The following is a 21,806-nucleotide window of genomic DNA, read 5'->3' on the forward strand; positions in this document are numbered from 1 at the left end:
CTGCAGCTGCTGAATTTAGCACTACCCCCAGTGCTTACCCCCAAAGCAAACACCTCTGTTGCGGTGATTTTTCCTTTTTTATCCAACTATATAACAGTACAGGCGACTAAGACAATGGTTTCTGAGAAGCTTGTCAGACTTGCTTGGGCAGTTCTTTCTCCATGCAAGGGCCATCAAGACAGCTTGGTAGTACTTTGCTTCATAATGCTTTTGTCACATTCATTTGGAGTTCTGCAGGCAAAAAAAAAAAAGTCAGGATAAGGCCTCAAAAGTGGTAAATGCCCATTTGCATATTTCCTCCAAATATTGGCACTGTCTGGTGTACTGGGCTGTGTTTCAAATGTGCACTTAGTAGATTTGTCACTGGTGTCTGTTATCTTGTTCTCAGGACATAAATGTGAAATTTGCCTTCAGGCACTCAGCACTGGAAGCATGACTTTAAGTTTGTCCCGCCTAAAAGAAACTATTAACCTGAAGTTGTAGGAGAGGGAATCTCAGATCACGGGAAAAGAGATCTTGTCATTACTGTGATGAAAGACATCCTTATCCCCAACCTAGTGTGTGCTTCTGTGTTGCTTTAATATCAGAATTTAAAATCCCCACTCAACTAAGGCTGAATCCTTTAGGCAGTGACAGCATTAAAGTCAGGCCCAGAAGGAATCCCTTCTTCATGCAGTGCTGTGAAATTTCAAATTTCAAAATATAATTTTGTTCCAGGTTGAAAGAAGACTCCAATGTACTGAAATGCCACCTGAAGTAAAATTTTGTCTTATTTTCCTGTCTGGTCACTCAACACATGTATGTTTTAACAAAACCAAAATCTTTCCATTTTGATTTGCTTATTTCATATTTTAAAATAGTCTAAAAGTAAAAAATATAAGAAGTACTTTTTAATGGAAAGCCCCCCCAAATCCTTTCAGAAAATGTGAAAACAAGCCATTTTGATATTGCCAGAACTGTCTCTTCATCTTGCTTTCTTTAATATCCCCCCACCCCTTCCACAAAGAAAGTGATACCATTTTGCAAAAGACTAAGCTTTTACGGAGCTGCACCTTTTTGATGGAATATGGCTCCAGTGTTGCTGGCTTTTGTGATCAGCTGTAGATGGAATAGTCAACTGATGAAATATAGTATGCTTTGAATTATCTCAGCAAAACGCTTCACTTGCAGTAAAATCATTGGCATGTATGCACATTGTGTTTCCTTAGATCAGGATGACAACCTCATTGCTGGCTGGCTTGTGGCATCCCAAGTTAACACGTGTAAACTTTGCAGCTGTGAGCTGTGTTATAACCAAAAGGAGACATAGGGGCTGAAGCCAGCAACTTCTTTCTTTTCTTTTCCTGTAAAAAAAAAAAGGTCCGTGTAAAGATGCTTCTTCAAGTGAAGGACTATGAGGTAGCATAAGCCAGTTTATTTTCTCTCCAGTTTCATGTGGTTCTTCTGACTTAATGCCGCCGTCTGTAGCTGAGAGCTCCCGAAAGCTGGCTGAGGAGAGGGTCTTTATAGTGTTTCAGGAGAAAAAGGAGGATTTTGTTGTACAGGCAGCCTATTGTACAGCACTTCAAAGCATCCATTTTCCAAAGTGTGACAGATGTAAAGTAGCCACAGAAATGGTTTTCCTGATGAATCTGAACTGTGAAGTCAGTAAAGGGAAGGATATTCCAGTGAGCGGTTGTGGTGCAGTTTAATCTTCCCATGTACGCCAACTGCAGATGCAGTATGCCGGTTTAGACATCTGAAGCTACTGAAGTCTGTTGAGCTTAAGCACAGAAAAACATACCTGATCCTCCAAGCTGCAGCGGAGAAGCTGGGTTCTAACCATAGCAATTGGGAACTTGGTGGGGCAGGGGCTGGTTTTTAGGTTTTTTTTAATTAGTGTCTTACAACCCAAGTTCTCAGGAAAACCTTGAAGTGTTCAACTGAGAATCCAAATCAGAGGGCATTTCCGTGTCAAACAGGTATCCGCAGGTGGGTATGGCTCTCGGCGTGCACAAACCCCCGGATTGCAAGTCGGGGATTTTTGATATCTGCCTCAGGAAGACCGATGCCAGGGAGGCTGGAGAGGGGCCAGGAGGAAGGAAGAGGCCTTCCTGGGGATGGAGGGGAGACTTCGAAGCGTGCCCCCCAGCAGAGCTGGGGTGGGAACGGCGGGAGCGGAGGCGAGGGGCAGCAGGGCGCAGCGGCTGCGGAGGCAGGGAGGGGAAGGCGAGGGTCAGGGCGGAGGGTGTGGGGCAGGGGGGCTCCCAGCAGTGGGGACCGCAGCGCCCGCAGCTGGGCGCTCGCCGGGCAGGTTGCAACAAGCTGCTGGGGGAAACCGGCTTGTGTTTTTTAACAGCTGGTTTGACAGAACGAAGGCTGAGCCCTGATCACATGCCCTGGGGGAGGCAGCGGCTGAAGTATCAGCCTTGGAATCAGGAGACCGGGGTTTTATTCCATCGTCTGCAGTTATCTCAGCAGTGACTTTGGGCGAGCAGCTGATGTGCTTGTGCCTTGGTTTCCCCGCCGCCAGAAGGTTTTGCTCACCTTGATACCCCCGAAACTGAGACACTAGAAGAGGAAGCCTCTACTCTCCCAGCGTGGTAGGACAAAAGCACTGAAATTAAAATATGGCAAGTTCAAAACTGTCAGAGGGAATTCCTTTTTCGCACACGCTGATGCAAATCGGGGCTGACACCAGTGACTAAGGTGAACTGGCGTCAGTGGGAAACAGAATTAAGTGGGGTCTGTTCAGTGCCCGTATAAGTAATAAGCACACACTCATAGGGACATGATCCAGCTATTCTTCTGTAGTTTAATTTTTTAATAAAACAATTTTTTGTCTGCCTTTTTAAAGACAAATGTTGAAATGAACCTTTGCTCATGTAAAATGCATTTGCCATATGACTAATGGTTATTTTTAAAGCGCTGAGCAAAGTGTATGCATGTGTGTGTCAGGGAGACAAAGAGAGGGAGTCTTTGTGTATTTGCTGTGGTAATTGTTTATGAATCTAGTTGTTTTTTCCAATTATCCTTGTAATACATCAGCATTCTTGTCTCCGTTTCCCTCTGTTGAGGTTTGTGTATAAATGTAGAGATTTATGCTGTCAGATATTTCAGTTACAAAAGCATATGCTACATCTTAAGCATTGATTTTTATTCATAAAGTGCCATAGAACAAAGAGAGAGAGATTCGTGGAAAAGATGGAGTTAAAAGTTAAACCATGGTCATGCAAACAACTATGTGGCCGTACGGCTGATTTCAGGGCCTTGGACTGAAATGTTATTTCATATCCAAAAAATAAAGGAGAAACTCTGAAAGGCCAGAACTCATGCTAATGCCTGCAGGAGAAGTTAAGGCCAGAATCAGGGCTGGAGAATTTGACCTAAAGCACGTTAGTGTGGCTTCATGGATGGAGACACAGTATGGAAGTGGAGAATTAATTTCTTCCCCAATAGCAAGATTTTGTAATCTTGCTCAAGCAAAAGCATGGTGGAAAATAGGAGAGGTGGCCTGTGGAGTAAAAAGTCATTGGCAGTTGGAATAAATGAGTCTACGAGTGAAGTCCTAGCCCCTATATGTCAGCAGTAAAAGTCGCACAGAATTGGCTTGGTCTACATTATACTTAAGGTTTTAAGTAGCTCGTGCCCAGCTAAGGCAACTGTCTTCTGTGATTGACCTCCAAATCAGGCACTGTGTATATGCCAGATACATCATCTGTGTGAATGTCTGTGTGTGTGTGTTTAATATGAAAGCAGCTTTTGTTTTACAATTGCTCCTAGTTCCATAGGTTGTGGGGACTGGTTTTCATTAACATACTTGGGCTTTTGTGATTTAACACTATTACATGATCTGAGTGTTTGAAAATGACTTGAGCAGGCCCAATCCACAAAGCCTGCCACGCGTCTCGGTGCCCTTTCCCAGGGCACGAGTCATTTCACACTGCTGGCACGATGTGATTTCTTCCAGCAGCACAGCAGGAAGAAATCCTTACAGGTTTCATAGGTTGTGAAAACCTGCATGGTTAAGCAACCCCTTCTTCATCCACAGAAACGAAGGGTCTCCGTCGCTTTCTTCCTCAAGGATAACACCACCATGGTTATACTGTAGCAGGATATTTTAAATTTATGCTATTTGGTTTCGGAGCTAGAGGTCTGTAAATACTGCAGTAAGGCTTCTGCTGTTCAATCATTATTTCATGTTGGCATTTTTATTGGAAGGCCCAACCATGGCCAAGAAAAGGAAACTTCTGTGCTTTTCTTTTTGTGTTACATCTTCCAACTGGAATATTCTCAAGCACAATAGAACTGAACATGAGCTTTTGGGAGGGAGGAAGAGGAGAAAAGGGAATCGGCTAGAAGAGATGATGACTCCAGTGGGGTACTCTGCACTTTAGTTCTCTGGGGACTGCATAATGCTTTCAACCAGTGTGATGTTGCAACAGTCCAAAAGAGGAAAGAAGAATCCATGTCTGGTCTAGACTGACCAGAAACTAAAACTGAGGGACACTTTGAATTCTGAGACTCTCACCACAACTGAAAACTGTGCTCAGGCCAAGTAACTGGAAAATCAGTTTCTTGAGTTAGAGAAATGCTTCCCTGAAGAATTGGAGGCAGCTTTCCGTTTTAATTGGTAGAGAAATTATTATATTCTGAAGCACTGATTCTAACACTTGAACCAGTGCAAAGGTTTGCAATCAGGGCTGTGAAGAGATTTGGATAGTTTCATATGGAGCTTAGTGAAATGCTATAGTAAAACAAATTTTTCTGTGACATTTTCTTGCCATTTGGATGTGATAGTCTATCATTTGTCACAAAATGGAAAAATAAGATGTCTTCATAATGTACCAAAAAGAAGTCTGACTGCAAACACAAGTCAGGAAGAGGAATAGGGATGGGAGCTGAGTGGTGAAACCCTAGATCAGGAGATGGTTATGAGAAATCATATACCAGGAGTCCTGAGAATCCCCCGACCAGGAGTAATTGAATGCGGTAATTGTTAAGGAGAGCTTTAAAAAGAAATGTTGAGTAAAAAATTACTTAGAGGGTGCTTGTTTTAAGAGGGAAGTGTAGTAAATTTCAGGACAAATTTTTAAGTGGCAATAGTACAGGCACAGCCTATGCTGTAGGCAAAATAAATTTTCTGAACTAAATGACTCCTCTCAGTCAGCCAGGCTACAGTGTTTGTTTTTGAGGTGAAATATGTATTTCCTTCATTGCACCGGTACAAGGATAGCTGAAGCCCGAGAGGAGGACTCTAGGGATCTGGTCATAATGTCTGGCAATACCACCTGCTCCTTATGGGATGAGGGGTGAAGCTCTGCAGAGATTTGCATTGCGAACAAGGGATGGGATCAGAAAACCCTTCTTAGATGTGGCAGAAATATGCAAGTAGTACTTCATTTTGCAAGAAAAAAGAAAACTTAGGGCTTTTTCTCTTAGTCCCACACTTTTAAAACTGGTGTATTATTACTAGTCTACTTGCTGTGGAAGATGTTAGGCTAAATATGTTAATTCCAGGGAAAAGTGCCCTGCAATCTTCTGGATTAAAGTGATATATGTGTCAAACATTATATTCTTTTATGATTAATTTTTAAAACAATATTTTCTTCAAAAAGATTCAGTCAATATACCTGAGTCTGGTAAAAGTAACGTGACTCATACAGCCTGTATTTTATCAATATGTGAAGCCTCTCTTTTACAAGTGTACCACAGTACTTCAAGATAACAAAAAATCAAGGGAGTTTGAAGATGCTAGGCAGTCTGCTCTTGTACTGCTGTGATTTATTCTTGCTCTTGCAGAACTGCAGTCAAAGAATATACAGACAGACCATTTTCTTCAGATGATTAAAAAACATACAGGTGGAAAGTGAAGGAGGAATGTCACATGCTTCTGTTCAAGTCTTTTAGGTGCTATGGCCATAAGATAGTTCCAGACATTCATTCATCCAATTTTACCCTTTTTTTCCCTAATGTTCTGTTTTCATCTGATGGCCATTAGAAAGCATGACTTCTCTGCACTTCTTCATAAGGACAGGATGATGTGTTGGGAGTGTGCTGTATCAGGGATGGGGAACTCTGGAAGGATGACCTGGAGCTTTTTAATGTTTCTGCAATGTACATTTAAGTATCTTTCTGGGTAGGGGGCAGAGGTACCTTGCAGGCATATGATTCTTGCATGCAGATATGCTGGCAAGCTCAGGCTCACATGAAATTCTCATCTGAATTTTGTTACCTGTTGCACAGAGCTTAGGCCAATATCTGTTCACCTCTGGGGTTTTTTTCAGTATTCAGCACTGAGTAGTCCTCCCTGCTCTGGCTAACTGAAATACATTTTAGGAGGCAGCTGCCTATTGCCAAGAAGAGCCTGCATGCAAGAATATTTCCATCTGGGATGACTAACATGTGCCCAGTGTACGTCCAGTCTCACATCCCACTCTGCAAACAAAATCCACAGATGAATTAATTCTTTTCTTGCTTCAAAGGGCAGTCAAAAGATGAAAGTGAAAAGCTGGACATATTTCAAAAAATTACATTATATGAAAAATAAGTCATTCAGCCAGATTGCGAATCATAGATTTTAAAAAATGTGAAATGTCAAGCAGTCCTATTTGAAAAAATATGTGTTCCCTTGCTTGCTGCATATTTTGCTAGTGATGGAAAGAACATATTCAAAAAGGAAAGACAGTGTTTTAACTCCTTCCTAGGATAACGCCAACAATATTCAACTTGTTTGATTCAGGCTTATGTCAATGTAAACACAATGCATTTGTCCTTGCTTAGTTTGTAATTCTTTCCTAACAGAAACATCAAAATTAATTTGAACAGTTGTAAATATAAAAGTGATACAATAATTTCTGGTATTTCATAGTTGCAAATATCAAGTCTGCTTCTGGTGAAGACACTTGATTTTACTGAATGTGTCATATGCACGGCTGATCCTTCTCATGCACTGAAGGAATGTTGATGCTGATATAAAACCCCATATAATAACCCACTGGCTTCTCATATATCAGTGATTAAGGCAATAAAATATATAATTGTGATGCTAATTAAATTGCTATTTTAAAGATATGTCTTTAATAAAGGGATTGTTTGTACCTACCCAGAATTAAAAACAGAGCTCTCGGTCTAACTCAGTATAGCTGTCAATACTAAAAACAATACACAGAAGCTGCAACTTCTTAGCTAGTCTCAGAGGTGCAGGTCTGAGGAGGTGTAAATCCTCCACCCAAGAAAAATACACAACATGCTGCCTGCTGTTTAACTGGTGGTACATATATTAGCAGAGCAGAGGCCTATAATTACATAAATCCCCCCCCCCCCATTAGCTATTTAGTAAACTATTTGAGCAGTACCAGTGCTAACTGCCTAAAACTGACAATCCAAAACTCAGACAACCAACAAAGAAAATGTTGACCCAAGCAAAACAGTATTCATCTCAAGAATTAAAACCCTAAGCCAGTGTCATGTGCAATCCTCTCAGATGTAATTATTGTATTCTAGTTTGTCCTGAATGTGCCTGGTATGTTTTTATATGCTGTAAAAATAAATACAGTGATTTAAAACCCTGCAAAGTCCAAGTAGGTAATAAATAGTTCAGCTCTGTAGAAATGCAGGATCTGACTTTCTGAGATCATCTGTGCTCTCTGTGAACATTTGATCCAGTTCAACACATCTGGGCATTTCTTCTGCAGGTGCCAGGGAGTTAGCCATGTGTTTACAGGGCTTTCCCCTCCATTTACTGCGATTGCAAAGTGGTGATCTGTCCTTGTGGAGGCTAAGGCAAAGGTCAGACATAGAGCAGGCTCATTGGAGCTAGTAGTTGAGCAACACTCGAAAATTAGTAGTTTACACACAGATTAAACAAAACCAGGTTTGTAGGAAGAAGTCATACTTTTTTATTAGAGCAGCTTCTATAGTTGGAAAAAACAGGCAAGCTTTTAGACAGACAAGACCACTTCTGGTCTGGAACAGAAGCAGGAGTGTTCAAAGCTAAGTACAAGCTGAGAACAATTGCTCTGCTTTTACTTCATCATGTTAAACAAAGCACTGTTAGGACTGATTGGCCACCTCCCAGAGCCTGGAGAGTCATCAAGCTTTGAGTTAAGAAGAAACGGTATTTGGTCCTGCTATGTCAGTCTATATTAATCCCACATAAGGCTCCACCAGCTTCAGCAGACAAACATCTTTAACCTAAGCATTTAATGATCATTTCCATTGAGGAATTGTTTGTTTACGGTAAAAGGCAGGGTGGCCTTAGTGGGAAGGACTCTAGGCTGAAACTCTGAAGCCAACCCTCTATTCTTCACTCAGCTGCTGGTCTACCGAGTGATCTACAGTGAGTGGGTCTATCTGTGAGCTTCTGCGTGGTAAATGGGCATAACAAAACTGGCCTCTTTGCAAAGTCCTTTGAGATCTACAAAGGAGAAGTGTTACACAGCAGCTATACACTTCTTCATTACTAGCTCTTTTTCATGTGGTTCCTTTAATAGACATTTGGGTTCTGATTTAGATCTTCTGAACAGGGTGTAACACTACTGGTGTTAGTAACAACTCTGTGTTTGCCAAATGTGACTAGAAGACTCCTACATCTGTGATGTAAGCAGTTAAAAAGTTACTTCTTTAAACTTCCCAATGTCAGATATGCTCTTAAATAGGGAAAGGCTATCTGTGTTCAGAAACTGTAGGATTGACTTCATCTCCCTGGACAATTACTGCAATGGCACATCCAATCTGAGCAGGCACATGTGGAACAAATAACCCTGCGGACACTCACAGATTCTCCAACAGATGTACCATAAATGTTATCTTTTTCACACTCAAGTAAAACACAGGAAAATTAATGCCAAAGCACTTCCCATTATTCTGTAATGTATGTGTATGTGCACAGTCAAATGTACAAATGCATAACCATACTTAGGCACAACAGCAAATGTATGTGCTATAAAAATGTGTAAGTATGCATACATTGACATTAAATAGTGTGCAATAGCAAAAAAAAAAAAAAAAATAGCAAATAAACATTCAGGTTGCAAAGCCAAGCAACATTGGCTATTCCAGAATGCAGGTTTCCTGGGCATCCTTAATTAGCCCTTTTTAATATGTATGATGATACAGTTTTAATTACATGATAACATATAGGGTTTTTTTTCTGTAATGGATTCTTGTTTCAGTCAGTCAATGGGGAGGCAGTTTTTTAACCCCTCTGGTTTTTATCTTCTTCCATTCGGTGCTCTGGCATCAGATCTCATGTTAATGCACGTGATCTAAGTGTTACACTGAACACAGAAAAGATTAATCCCCTTCCAAGCTTTTGTTTCTCTGTTGCTCCCGTGACAGCATCTTAATATGCCCCTAATCCTGATGAATGTATCTCTGCAACACATCTGTGCAGGCTGAGAATACTATTATCTTCACAATATTATTGCCATCATGCAAAAGCACTGAGGCACAGGGGGAGAAAGGACGAAAACATCAGAATGATAACTTTCAGTGAAAGCTGAAAGAGAGAGATGTGGGAGCTTTTGCTTGCGTAGCGTTTCCCTAGCACTTTCTCCACTCAAAGCCCAGAGCCAGTTGACTTCAGCTCTCAGCGCTTCTGCATTTCAGGCCCCAGGTGTCTCTTGTTGAGCACCCAGAAAATGAGGCCAAGCACTCAAGAGGGAGGAAATTCCAGAATGATGTCATCATTCCCTACACGTGGGGAGGGGAAAGGAGCTAATCGTGCCCAGGCAATCCAAATTCTGGCATTTGCTAACATTTTAGCATTTGGCTCACAATCCTATCATTCTTTTAGCTGAGTTTTTCTGTGTATGTGTATACATTTCTCTGTAAATAAATAAGGACATCTCAACTATGTCTTATCTGCTAAAAACTCTTGCAGCACCTTCTCAGTAAAACTAATTTATTCATGTTTGTGCCCTTGGAAAAAGGCATGGCATGTGTTGTAATAACCTTTACTTATTTTTCCTGCTGCAATTAAATCTAGAGAAATCTAGGGAAACTTGTTTTTGATTGTTCCCAGAAGAGGAAGGAAGGGAAGTGAAGAAGATCTACCTTAATAGGTGCTGAAGTAACAATACATGCCCCTGCTCCAGCTGTGCCTCAGCCATTCATTCCTACTCTGCTTTAGAAGCAGGAATGGGCTATAAGCAGGCAAACAATTTGACACCCAAAATCAGTGGGATCGAGGACTTCTAGGGGACAGGGATAAATTTGCTTCACTTCAGTCTGAAAACCCACTACTAAATCTCAAATTCTACATTTGCTACATCATCCCTATCCATTACCAAATTACAAGTGAGGCATTAGAAAGCATAGCATGCTGCCTTAAAAATCCCAAGATTTTTAATTAAATATTGGTTTATTTTTTGTTTGCTGCCTGCAAGTTTTCTCAAAGCCTTCCCTTTCTGAAACTTCCCTGCACAAGCTGACAGGTTGGAAACAGGTTAAAAATGGAAGCTGAAATCCGTATGTAAACAGCTGGCTCCAAGAGCTGGTGCTCTAGGGAACGAAAACTTGTAATGCAAGACTCACAAAACTCTTGTGGGAGTTGGCTTCATTAGGTATCTACCATAAGCGTGTCTGTGTGCATATATCTGTACACCATTGCGATCCTATCGGTGTGTGCATGTGTACCTGAGGTTAGCAGAGTATTCACTCCCTGCTGCACCCGTCACTCCTCTCTCTTCTCACACTTCTCATCTGTTCTTTGAAACTGGGCGTGCCTCTCTCCTTCATACATCCCCGTCTCCGCTAGTGCCGCAGACTGGTGGCAGAAGGACCTTTTTTTACCCCTCCTGTGTGTGTACAGCAGGAGAGCTTTTCTCTGCTGACTGCGTCAGATGTTATCTGTCTTTCAGCCAGTGGACACAGCAATGTATTTACCCTGCCAAACTGAAACGCCCTGGCTTGCTCTCTAAAAGCTCTTCTCTATGGCCCTTCTATATAGGGTACCTGGGGAAACATAATTGTCAAGTGAGGCATCAAAAGGACGCACCGTGAATACCCTACCTTTTCCCCACTCCAAGCTTCGTGGTCTGAAAAATCCCTGATAAAGGGGTGGCATTCATTAGTAGTGCTTTTAATTCTGGAAATGCCTCCCCATCCATACTGGATTCCTCCTCCCTTCCCAGCCTGGGGAGCACACGGTTATCCCTCCTCCCTGACAGCTGGGGAGCTGAGCTTTCCTCTTCTCCTTGTTGCAGTTGCTAGCAGTAGGGGGAGCGATGGCAGATCTTACGCCAAGATTTCCTTGTTTTCCCAAGAGGGAAAAGCATATCTGCCCATGCTGAGACACTTCCTTACGCTACATGGCTAAGCCATGCTCTCCAGCCAAGATGTCAGCTAGCAACCTGCGCTCTGTGGGCTTCTGGGGGGAGAATTCCTAGGGTAGGCAACATGGTGGGAATAGTATGGTGCCTATTACATTACTGAAAACAAAATACAGCTGCGTGTTACTGTTAGCTGAATGCAACCTGTCAGCACCAACATCTCCCCAGGAAGCCAGGACTGATTGCAGCCAGCCTTTGCAGGAGAAGGTGCCAGTAGCCGAGCAGTTGGAGAAGCATGACATGTTGCCTCCTGCCCGCTTCCAGGCCGTGTTAAGGCGGCAGTGTTAAATCAGGGAGTGTGCCTGGAGAAGCACCATGTCACAAGAAACTGTGTGGTGACTGGTAGATTGCTCAGAATGCCCTGAAGGAACTGCAGCGGTTTTGCTGATGGCCGAATGCCCCGGGTCTGGGACAACATGCATTCTCTCATGTGACGGACTGACCCAGGACACCAGTGGTGCTTGCTATGCCTTGATGGTATGTCAAGCTCCAGAATCACTCCAGAATAACTCCTCCATAGCCCACAGATTTGCTCATCCTAACTGTTAATTACTGTAACTCACTCTTTTAGGACCAGGTCTATTTTCAGTCTTTGTAGTTCACTGAATCTAGAAGGCCGAGCATCCCTACCCTCTCATGAGTGTGAGTGGGTTGGGTGCCAGCCCTGGGCACTAGAGAATGAATCATGTTGCTGTAGCTGGGAAGAAGTAATGAGGGTTAGGTGGGCTTCGAGCCATTTTGGTGCATCACTGTCTCTCCAGCTCTGCTGTATTATGTTTTGGTCTGGACAATCAGAACCCTTGTAAGTTCAGATGGACATCAAGGAAAGGAATGAATGGTTTGCCTTCCTGAATAAAATGAGAACATGTGAATGTGGGAAGAGAGGGGAAGGGGGAGAGGCATTTGCATAGGTCAGGAAAGGTCATTAAAACATCTGGCAGTAGTAACTGACATGTGTCAAATTTTAGTGTTCATTAAATTTGTATTAATGCAAGAATGGTTCTTAAGCTCCAAATGCCACTATTGGTTGCCATGTTCCCCCAGTTGATGGTGATGACTTTTCAGAACTGTACCATGCTTGTTTGCTTGCTAGTGGCATCTGACCTGAGGTCAGATTTCTATTTAACCCCTTCCTGTAGGTCAAAAGACAAATTAATCTGGTGAGAATTGAATTGGAAATGAGGTGCCTGGATAGCAGGTGTCCCAACCATAGAATAGCTGCCAGGCTGAAACATGTTTGCATCTGTTCTTATACCGTCCAAGAAGTCATCTCCGAGGTCAGGGAGATATTCAGCCGTCATCTGAGATGGGAAGTTGCCACAGGGAGCGCAAGTGGCAAGTGCCCTGTGTTAGCAGATTATCTTGCAGTCTGGGGGGAAGTGTCTGAGAGTGTCACTCTGAGTATAAATGTAGACATTTCCATTTATTGTGCACTTTGCTTTACCTGTGTTTACTACCAGTTTATAATTGTAAAGAAGATACACAATTTCCATCCCCCTTAAAGAGGAGACTCTCACAAATCTTTTTCTTCCTTTTTTTTAGAGGATGAAGATGATGAAGAGATGGTGGAGCCAAAAGCACAGGATGACTTGGAGACGGAAAATCAAGACCAGAAGCAGGAAGTGAAAGAAGGTACTTAAAAAATGAAAAGGATTTTGTTACAGCTTTAAAGGACTGAATCCTGCAAGTAGTTATTCTCATAGGTAGTCTCCATTACTGAGAACACTGCGAAATCGAAACAGTCACCAGTTTTATTGATTCAAAACCATATGAGTGGCATAAAAGCAGAAAAATTTATCTGAGTGACCCAGCTGGTAGGTCTGAGAAGCTTGTGAAAGGCGCAAGACTTTGGCTGTTTAGAAGAAGCTACATGTCCTTATAATTTGTGAACAAAGTCGAGATTTTTTGATTCCAGGACTCGTGCTTACTTGTCATCTGGCTCAAATAGCTTGCTTACATGAAAGATTTAAAATGCAAATGCCAGGCATTACAGCAGCTCCATAAAGTTGGTTGGTCTTCAAAGGTACTTAGAGTCCGTAACTGCCTGCCTGCTTGAGAGGGGCAAATTTAAACCTAGTGGTGGTCAGGAATCCTCCAACAGAAAACCATTTCACCGGAAAATGTTGACTGTCAAAATTTTTTGTAGGAGCTTCCCCCAAGGAACTTAAGGCCAAAGCTGAAGCCAGGCAGGTCCAGCCCTTCTATCAATTTCTCTGGACTGAGACACTCTCCAGGGTTACAAGAGACAATAATTCAGGTTACTACTTCTTTCTGGTGCAGACAAGAGACACGTGTCAAAGTGGTGCGTGTCAGCACTGGACACAGTAGATATGCTGGGTGTCTCTTGTTTACTTGTCTTGGACCTGTTCTAGCTTTCATAATGAGAAGAGGGATGTCAAATTTGGTCTTCCTCATCTGGGAATTTATTAGAGTATTGGCTATTCTGGTATGTCACCTTGAACAGTCAAAGCTCACCCCTGTGTGGAGTGGGGGAAAATTGGTGAAATATCAGCAGCTCCAGTGTGAGAGGAAATGAGTTTCTTCTCCAGCATTTCTTAGCTCTGTATTGCCAGGGCTGTTCACAACACTGTTTACCCTCTTGAAAGGTTACTTACTTCCTCAGGTAGGGCCTAAGTCACTTCATGCTATGGTGATCATCATCAGGATGATTCTGTGATCTTGGCTTTGTTTTTCACAAGATAATCTCACTATGGGAAAAATATGGAGTCATTTTACAGAGAAGCCCATGAAATTGTTAACTGAGAATATAGCAGTGGATACTCCTTTCTCATCCAAGGGAGCCTGGCAAGATTTACATCAGTGTCCAAAAAAACTGAGTCTGGTGTATAGTGCCCACACGCACTATCCTCACACACTGAAGTGAGTTGCAGTACTAGCCATGCTGTTTTGATTGTAAATTGATATTTCTTCCCTCTTAAGAGCATCGTAGAAATCACCCATACCATAAATCCTGCTGTGTCCATTGCTCGTTAGGTCCTTGTAGAAACATGGAGGGGGAACTCACTCCTTCCACTTCTCATCCTCCTGCTTCTCCCACTGCCCCCAGCCACCGCTGCCATGGGTGGAGGGGAGCAGCATGAGCAGCCGTGACAGGAGGAACAGGAGTCACACAAGAGTCTGCAAAGGCAGAACTGAAGACATGCACAAGAAACATGGCAACACAGGAAAAATTACTTTTTCCTGAAAATTACCCTTCCTCCCAAACCTGTGGGGTCAACTCACATATGGGGTCTAGCAGTCACTGGACCTAACACAGTATCTCTTTTACTGATGACGACAGGAAGCCGTAAAAAAACAGTATCACTGCATGCAGTGCATAAGCACTGTCCTGAGTTGCTGAATGTCCCTCTAATATTCAGCTTACAGCTGATCCCACCCCCATACCTCAGGAGAAAGGACAAACTCCTGCATGAAGAGAAGAAGAAAAAATCTAAATACATTCCTGAACTGATTTCTTTCACTTTTTTGCGGGCTTTGAAGTTAGCCTTTTATGTACTTCGCTGACCAAGCACCACTGCCAACATCTTTTATTTCTTTTTGTTCTTTAGTCTCGGGGCAGTGCTCCCCTTCCCTGCCTAGCAGACCCCCCAGGAACGGTAGATCAACTGGGCTTGTTTAACACTAGTCTCAGACACACAAACTGCAGGCTGTAAAAGCAAGGCACAGCTTGTTTTAGCAGAACCGGCTTTGTGAGGTGCTAACACTTGACTGGGTTCAAGGAAGAAGAAAACATGCCCATTGCCTGATAGAAAGTGAACTTGACCTGCAGTATGTGTTGCAATGGATAAATTAGTGACGTGCTGATGACTGGCATTAAATGCTATGAATCAAATGAAGTAGTCGTCCCCAAATTGGCAGGGAATGGAGTCCCATTTTTTGCGTTTGGTGTTGCTCTCTCCCTGTTGGCTTCAGCCCTTTTGCCAACAAAATCCCGTTTTCCTCTCTGTTGTAATCACCCTTCTCATGTTCTGAGCAACATTCAGAGTTTGAAGTCATCGTTTGTGTTTCATGGAAGTGATTAAAACCATGTTACAAGTCAAACAGGAGTTTAGAAGAACATTTCCTGTCGGTGCTGCACTCTGTGTGCCTACTCAGAATTAATAGCTTTTCTGCAAATTAGCACATAATGGGTTAAAAGCATGTTTATGTTGGCATTAAGTACTCTGGCTTCTTTTTCTCTGCAAGGCAAGACAATATTTTGCAAACTTTTTAAAGAATCTCTAATAGATATTATAGTGGCGCCATTCACACTGCTATATAGTAGTTAAGGCTGTGTCAGCACTTCCATTATGAATCCTGTTTTTCAGGGATTTATAACCCAGCCGTAAAAATTTGCTCTGGGCTGAAATTTGGTTTCAGCTCAGGGAGCACATTTTTTAACAGATTAAAAAAAAATCAGCATGGCCTTTTTTGAGTTATAGGAGTGTAAGGAAAAAAACCATGGGAGAGAGAAGTGTGGGGAGAGAAAGGCAGACTTTTTTTTCATGAATATAACTCAAAAATAGGTCAGGATGAAAAATAAAGCTTGGATCCAGTCTGTTCACTCTCCCTCTCCCGAAGCCAACAGGACAGGAGTGCTCTATTTTTATAATGGTATTTTAAGAGGAAATGTGATTTTTTTTTTCCTCTGTGGTTTATAGGTAGTCCAATTTAATTCTACAGACATTTATTGCATGCTTAATTTCCTCATCTTCCCCTCACACACCCCAGCATTGCTCTGCAGGGTTTGGTGGCATTATTCAGCAGTCACGGCTGTTTGCAGGGTCTGACCGTAGTTCTGGACCTGTCTCAGCATCACCGTAAGGCACACAGTGCACCTGCAATAGGGCAGCCTGTCTGGCACAACACCTCTTGCAGCACTTCAGTGCCATGGAGGTACTAAGGGCAGAAGAGCAGCTCAAGCCCCCCAGAGTGTTTCTGGAATGGGAGGTGAAGACCTGGCTTGTTGACCATTTGAAGCACATGAAGCCTTGGGACCCCGTTGTGTTTCTTCCATGGGGCTGCCTGTTGTCACCCATGTCTCGGGTGCACGGTCGCCCCATCGTTCTTGGAAGAGCCGAGTGTGGGATACCTGCTGGTGAACTGGGCTGGACTCTGCCTCTTTCCAGCCTCTCCTGACCATGTAAACTAGAGACTGGTCCCAAACTGTGGCATCAAATGGGTTGGGGCTTTCCACCGCCAGAGCGCTCTGGAGCTCCACCTAAGGTGCCTCTTTGTGTTGGTAGAAACCACAGGAACAGTGGGACAGGCTGGATCTTGAAAGTGGGCCTCAACCTGCGTTTATCTGAAGCCGTGGATATATCCACAGAAACTTGCATGAAAGGCTGTGGTGGGGGAGTCTGGGATCTGCCGCTTCCAAGTACCGCTGTGCCCCGCTCTTGCCCTGGCCCTGTGCAGGGGGCTCGGGTGTCCACACAGCAGGCTGTGGTGGGCGAGATGCTTTAGCTCTCGCCAGCTCAGCCATCAGCATCGGAGGAGCAGGACGAGGTTGCCGGCTTTGCCCCTGTGATCTCTGTGAGGTTTGTAATAGCCTGTAACGCCACCGTGCCACCACCACCACAGTGAGCTCAGGTGTGCCAGCCCATCCCGATAGCCCGGCTCAGGTGTGCTCAGGGATGGTGCTCAGCACAGCTCCTGGAGAAGCACGATCAACAGGAACAGCCCTGCCTGGCTTCACATTTAAGCCTCTGGACCCTGCTACTCCAGAACCAAAAAATGCCTAAATGCACCTCAAAATCTCCCTTTATAAGTTCAGCAATTATGCCATGCAGGGGCTCACATCTTAAACCCAACACAACCGAGGTATGACATGTATTGAACCATGATACAGCACATATCAAACCAGAATATGGCATATATCAAGCCTGACATGAATGTGAGAAGAACAAGAAAAAAAAGAGGATCGCAGGCTAACGGCAGACAAGGACTAAAAGCTGCTGAGAGCCACTTAGCACCTTGTGGTTCTGACGCTGAACATTTCTACCATCCTCGGTCGTCAGCACATCTACAGTTTACCTGGGTTTAAATACATGCTGAAAGAAATAATACAGCTCTTAAAAGGGTTTTACTAATCTCCTTCTGTCTCTCGTTATATCTCTGGGCTCATAACAAGGCTGCTTCCTGCTTTACTGTTTTTATTAGTTCGCCCTTTCTTTCATTCACTTACTCTTTCTGTTCTTTTTTTTTCTTTTTGCCTTTAATGGACTTCATTTCTTTTGTCATGTTTTTACAATTGCTTAGGTTCCAGGAGAAAATTTTTTATATTCTATTATACTTATTTAACTGTGGGTCTTTTTTTCTGGTTTGGGGTTCTTTTTTAAATATCTTTTTGGCTTCCTTGGGAGAAGACTCGAATCCTGGTATTTAAATATTTGTGAATTTGATCCTGCACTGTTATCACAACTATTTATATTATATTTACTACAAGCCTGCTTCTGCCAGATAAGAACAAGTCTGCAGCATTTTTTATCTTAGTGCCTAAAGATCCAAGGAAATGTTTTCATATCAAAATTTTTTTTTCTGTTTTGTCCAAGGAAATTTGTGGACAAAGGACCTGATGTGGAATACGGTATTTCTGAGGATCATGTTAAATCACATGTGAAATAAAAAAAATGCCCTTATTTTTCAGAAATAAGTGTTGAATAAATCTGTTGGATTTATGTCACATTCAATTTTTGTTACATATTGTAGACCTTTTTGCTCAAGCACAAGTGTACAATGTCTTTCATTATGGATATACCTTGCATTTTCTTTCCCTGCGGTGTCCTCCACGCATATATAACTGCACAATATTTTAATTTTAAATGTAAATTCCATTTTATTTTGTACAGTGTTATACATTAGTATGAGCACAGGGCTTCTTCGATACACGCAGTTGACCTCATAACCCCAGAGCCACCCAGACAGCACCGTGCTTGTGGGTACTTGATCCCACCGATGTTTCAGTGGGCCCATGGACAGATGGGATGCCCAGTGGCCCTGTGTAGGCGGAACATGGTGGCTGCACCACGGCTCCTCTCGCCATGAGCTGTGCAGGGCCAGGGGTGGGTTCAGATCCTCCAGGTAGGAAGCAGAGCACAGGCACAATAGTTCATTACGAAGCCACAGTATAGAAACAAGAGCAAAGTATAGGTCTGCCTTTGCAGGAGCTTTCATTGCACTCCAGGCAATAAGCACGTAACTTTTAGCACTGGTAAGCTAAGCATCGCAGTAGGCTTTGTTAGACACGGAAGGTTAGATGTGGTTTGTTTGGTTTTTACGCCAGGGAGAGCAGATACTTGAAGGCAAATGCTGTATTCTTACAGGGAATTTCTGAAGATACTGTCACATCACATAGGTCTCTGTGACAAAACAAAACAAAAAATACTTTGATCATCTACTTATGTTTCTCAGAGTTTTCCTTGAAGAGAGTCTGTGTCTCTTGAAAGCTTACATCAAAGTAACTGTAAGCTCCCAGATAGGAAGAAAAATTGCAGAAAATTACATAGATTCTTTTCATTTTATTTGAGGTAATGGACAGACAGGGAGAAGGAACAAGGGGAAAATGGAAGTGGCTCTGAAAGAGAAATGGTTAGAAAATCTTCATATTTGAAAGAACAAGCCTGTCTGTTTTGGCTTTTTTGCTTATACTTCATGTATTTGCAGTAGTTACAGCAATGTTTTACACTGGAAAAAGTAACGATGTTAACATTCTTGTAAGAAGAGATTGCCTCAAATAAAACTTCAGAGGAAGCCGAATGAAAGAAGAAAATAAGGTTAAAATATGAAGCTTAATATCACCAGGGGGCATCTGGTGTGTCAGTCAGATGAATGAGGTAAGCTGATTTATGCCCTACAAACTTTAGCCAAGGTGTTTCTGATGCCGAAGAGGGTTTAATGGACTGCCGGCCTCCCACAGATCATTGCTAACTGCAAGGGAGATTTTGCTGAGGTAGAACTGCAATCATGTGTGTCTCCATTGCTTGTGAACACTCCACAGCTCCCAAGCTGTTTATTTTTTGCCTTTTTTCCTTTCTATTGATTTTTGGTTGTTTTTTCTTTGCCAGTTATAGTTGGCAAATGGCCAAGTAATAAATTTATATTTCCAAGCTGTAGAGAGGATGTGATTTAGCAAATAATTTTTACCATTTGGAGCAGTTTAAAATTAGTTTTCCAGTTGCATTTGCACTTATTTTCTCCCCTTTTATGCCATTTTGCTGCATTGTCATGCTTGTTGTCTTTGATTCTCGGAAAGCAATGCTTTAGTGGTGACAGTGGGATATTGCCTCATTACAGGCCTCCTTGCCAGATGAGTTCCCTTAGTGCCAATTGCTGTTCAGCAGTGGATGCTGCAATAGGTCAACCTCTACTTTTTACTAGTCATTCTTTTTCTCACATGCATTGCTTCTGTCTAAAGCACTTAGAGGCAAATTGTGCTCCCGCCTTGGTAATTGTCACTCTGCTACTCAGGGGGACCATGCAGGGGGATGCAGATATTCTCTGGATGTGTGGAGCTCCACAGGGACCACTAACCTGGTGGTAGGAGGCATAAGGCCAAGGCCATAGGAGATCATCAAAGGCTAAAGTTTCCAACTTCTTAGCTGCTTTGTCTCCTGAGGGCCAAATTGCTCTTCCACCTTTTGCATTTTTCCTACCCTCTATATTTAGCCCAGGTGTAGTGCAGAGATTTTGTCTTTCAGAGCTAACGCTTTGACCAGTTGAGGCAAACCTAAGTGTGGTGATAACAGCCTCTCCCAACCACAGGGAGTGCTCTGAAAGCAAGTACACTGAAAATTGGGGGAGCTTAGTAATACATTAATGCAGACCATGTCACTACTCCTGCCTGCTGTTGCGCCTTTCAATCCGTCCTTGCCACTGGGGGCTGGTGGTGGCGTCGTACTTGGGCACCAGAGCTCACGAATTTAGTGCGAACCATGGGAAAATCAGGTGGCAAGCAAGGGCTACATCTCCCTGATCACTGAAAGAAGCTGTGTGGCACGGCACAGCAACTGGAAAATAATTTCAAACAGCAACTTTAAACTTTGTCACTCGTTGTTTAATTAAACATTAAGATATGTATGACTGGGAGTTAACCTTTGATGTATACTGGGTGCTTTCTGAGGCACTGTGCTGAATTATCTTTTTTGATTGCTGGTGGTTTAAGCCAATATGGCCCAGGGAGACTGCAAGGGCATTTTCACAAGTAAACACCTCAAATCTGTAATGTAAAACCAAATGCAGGAGACCTTTGATTGCCAGTTAACTCTAAGTATGAGTCTCTGTAATTCTGCAGTAAATCTGTTTACAATATGTTGTTTGTGTACCAAATTATAAATTTGGAACAAAATTCTCTGTTAGCATAATTCCTGTGATGTCAACAGAGCTTTTCACGCTGGGAATTTAAGCTAGTTGCAAGGTTGGTTTGGCATAACTATGAAGACACTAACGGCATTTTTTGAAATACAAGTAATTCTGAAATATAACTAAAATGATGGTTTAAAAGCACATGTGGGCAATGGCATAATTGATATACAACATTGATACAATATCAATACAGCCCTGCTAGTGTAATTGAGAACGGAATTTTGCACTGTAGGAACAGCAGCATCCCAATTTCCTTTCCCTCTGATGTTTGAGTTGGAATTTACCAACAGGTCATTAAACTGATGGAGACGTAGCATTGGTGCATCCTGCAAAGATAGTGTTTTTCAAATGAAGGGCCATACTGGAAATACTGGCTTGGTAGTAAAGATTTAGCATCTCTGCGTATGTGTAAAAAAGCCCCCATCTCGGGGGACCAGGCTATCCTGACCGGTGCCTGAGACAGCTCCTACCCCCTCCCAGGGCAGCTTTGGCCATGGCTCAGTGGTGTTTGTTGCTCTGGCTCTTAGGATTCCCCTGAAAGGAATAAAACTGCCTTAAAGAAACTGGTGTTTGGTGGGTTGCTTTCGATTTTGCTGCCTCAGAGAAGATCTTTGGTTATTTACTTCATTGCTTCACAAAAGCTCTAAGGCAAAGACAGAATTTATCAGTGACACCAAGGAGAAATGGGAAGAAGTGAAGGGAGAGATTATGTGAGCCTTTTAATACAAAGAACTGTAGTATAAGTTAAGAAGATTATTTTATCTTTGGCTCCTCTGACAGGTCCCCTGTTACATAAGTGTTCTGTTTTTTCGAGTTAGGTGTTGCCTAAATGTCAGTCACAGCCATTTCCTGAAATAAGAACACTGAGTTTATTTAATTTGGGGTGTTTAAGTATTTTCCATTTCAGAATAATAAATATATAAGTTACAGGATTTCTTCTATGTAAATGCTACATTCTGGGAATATACAGGAGTATCTAGATATACTAAAAAATTCTGAGTCATGATTTTAAGAGTAAAGCTTTGATTTTTGTCCTGACATTGCTACGGCAAGCTTTCATGTCAAAAGAAGCCCACTGAAGATGTTGATTCATGGGGAAAGAGGTGAAATGTCACACTCCTAACTACG

The 21,806-nt window shown here is 42.6% G+C and overlaps 1 protein-coding gene across 4 annotated transcripts in view; it reads left to right on the forward strand.

Moving 5' to 3' along the window:
• Positions 1 to 21,806, forward strand: part of DYNC1I1 (dynein cytoplasmic 1 intermediate chain 1) — a 200,011-nt gene that overhangs the window by 97,213 nt on the left and 80,992 nt on the right. For all 4 annotated transcript variants that reach the window (XM_075049642.1, XM_075049666.1, XM_075049659.1 and 1 more), the window contains one exon: positions 12,858 to 12,947. In XM_075049642.1, coding sequence (XP_074905743.1) covers positions 12,858 to 12,947 — 90 coding nt within the window. The remainder of the gene's footprint in view (positions 1 to 12,857; positions 12,948 to 21,806) is intronic.

Source organism: Buteo buteo, chromosome 2 (assembly GCF_964188355.1).
Source record: "Buteo buteo chromosome 2, bButBut1.hap1.1, whole genome shotgun sequence".
In the NCBI taxonomy this organism is placed as follows: domain Eukaryota; kingdom Metazoa; phylum Chordata; class Aves; order Accipitriformes; family Accipitridae; genus Buteo; species Buteo buteo.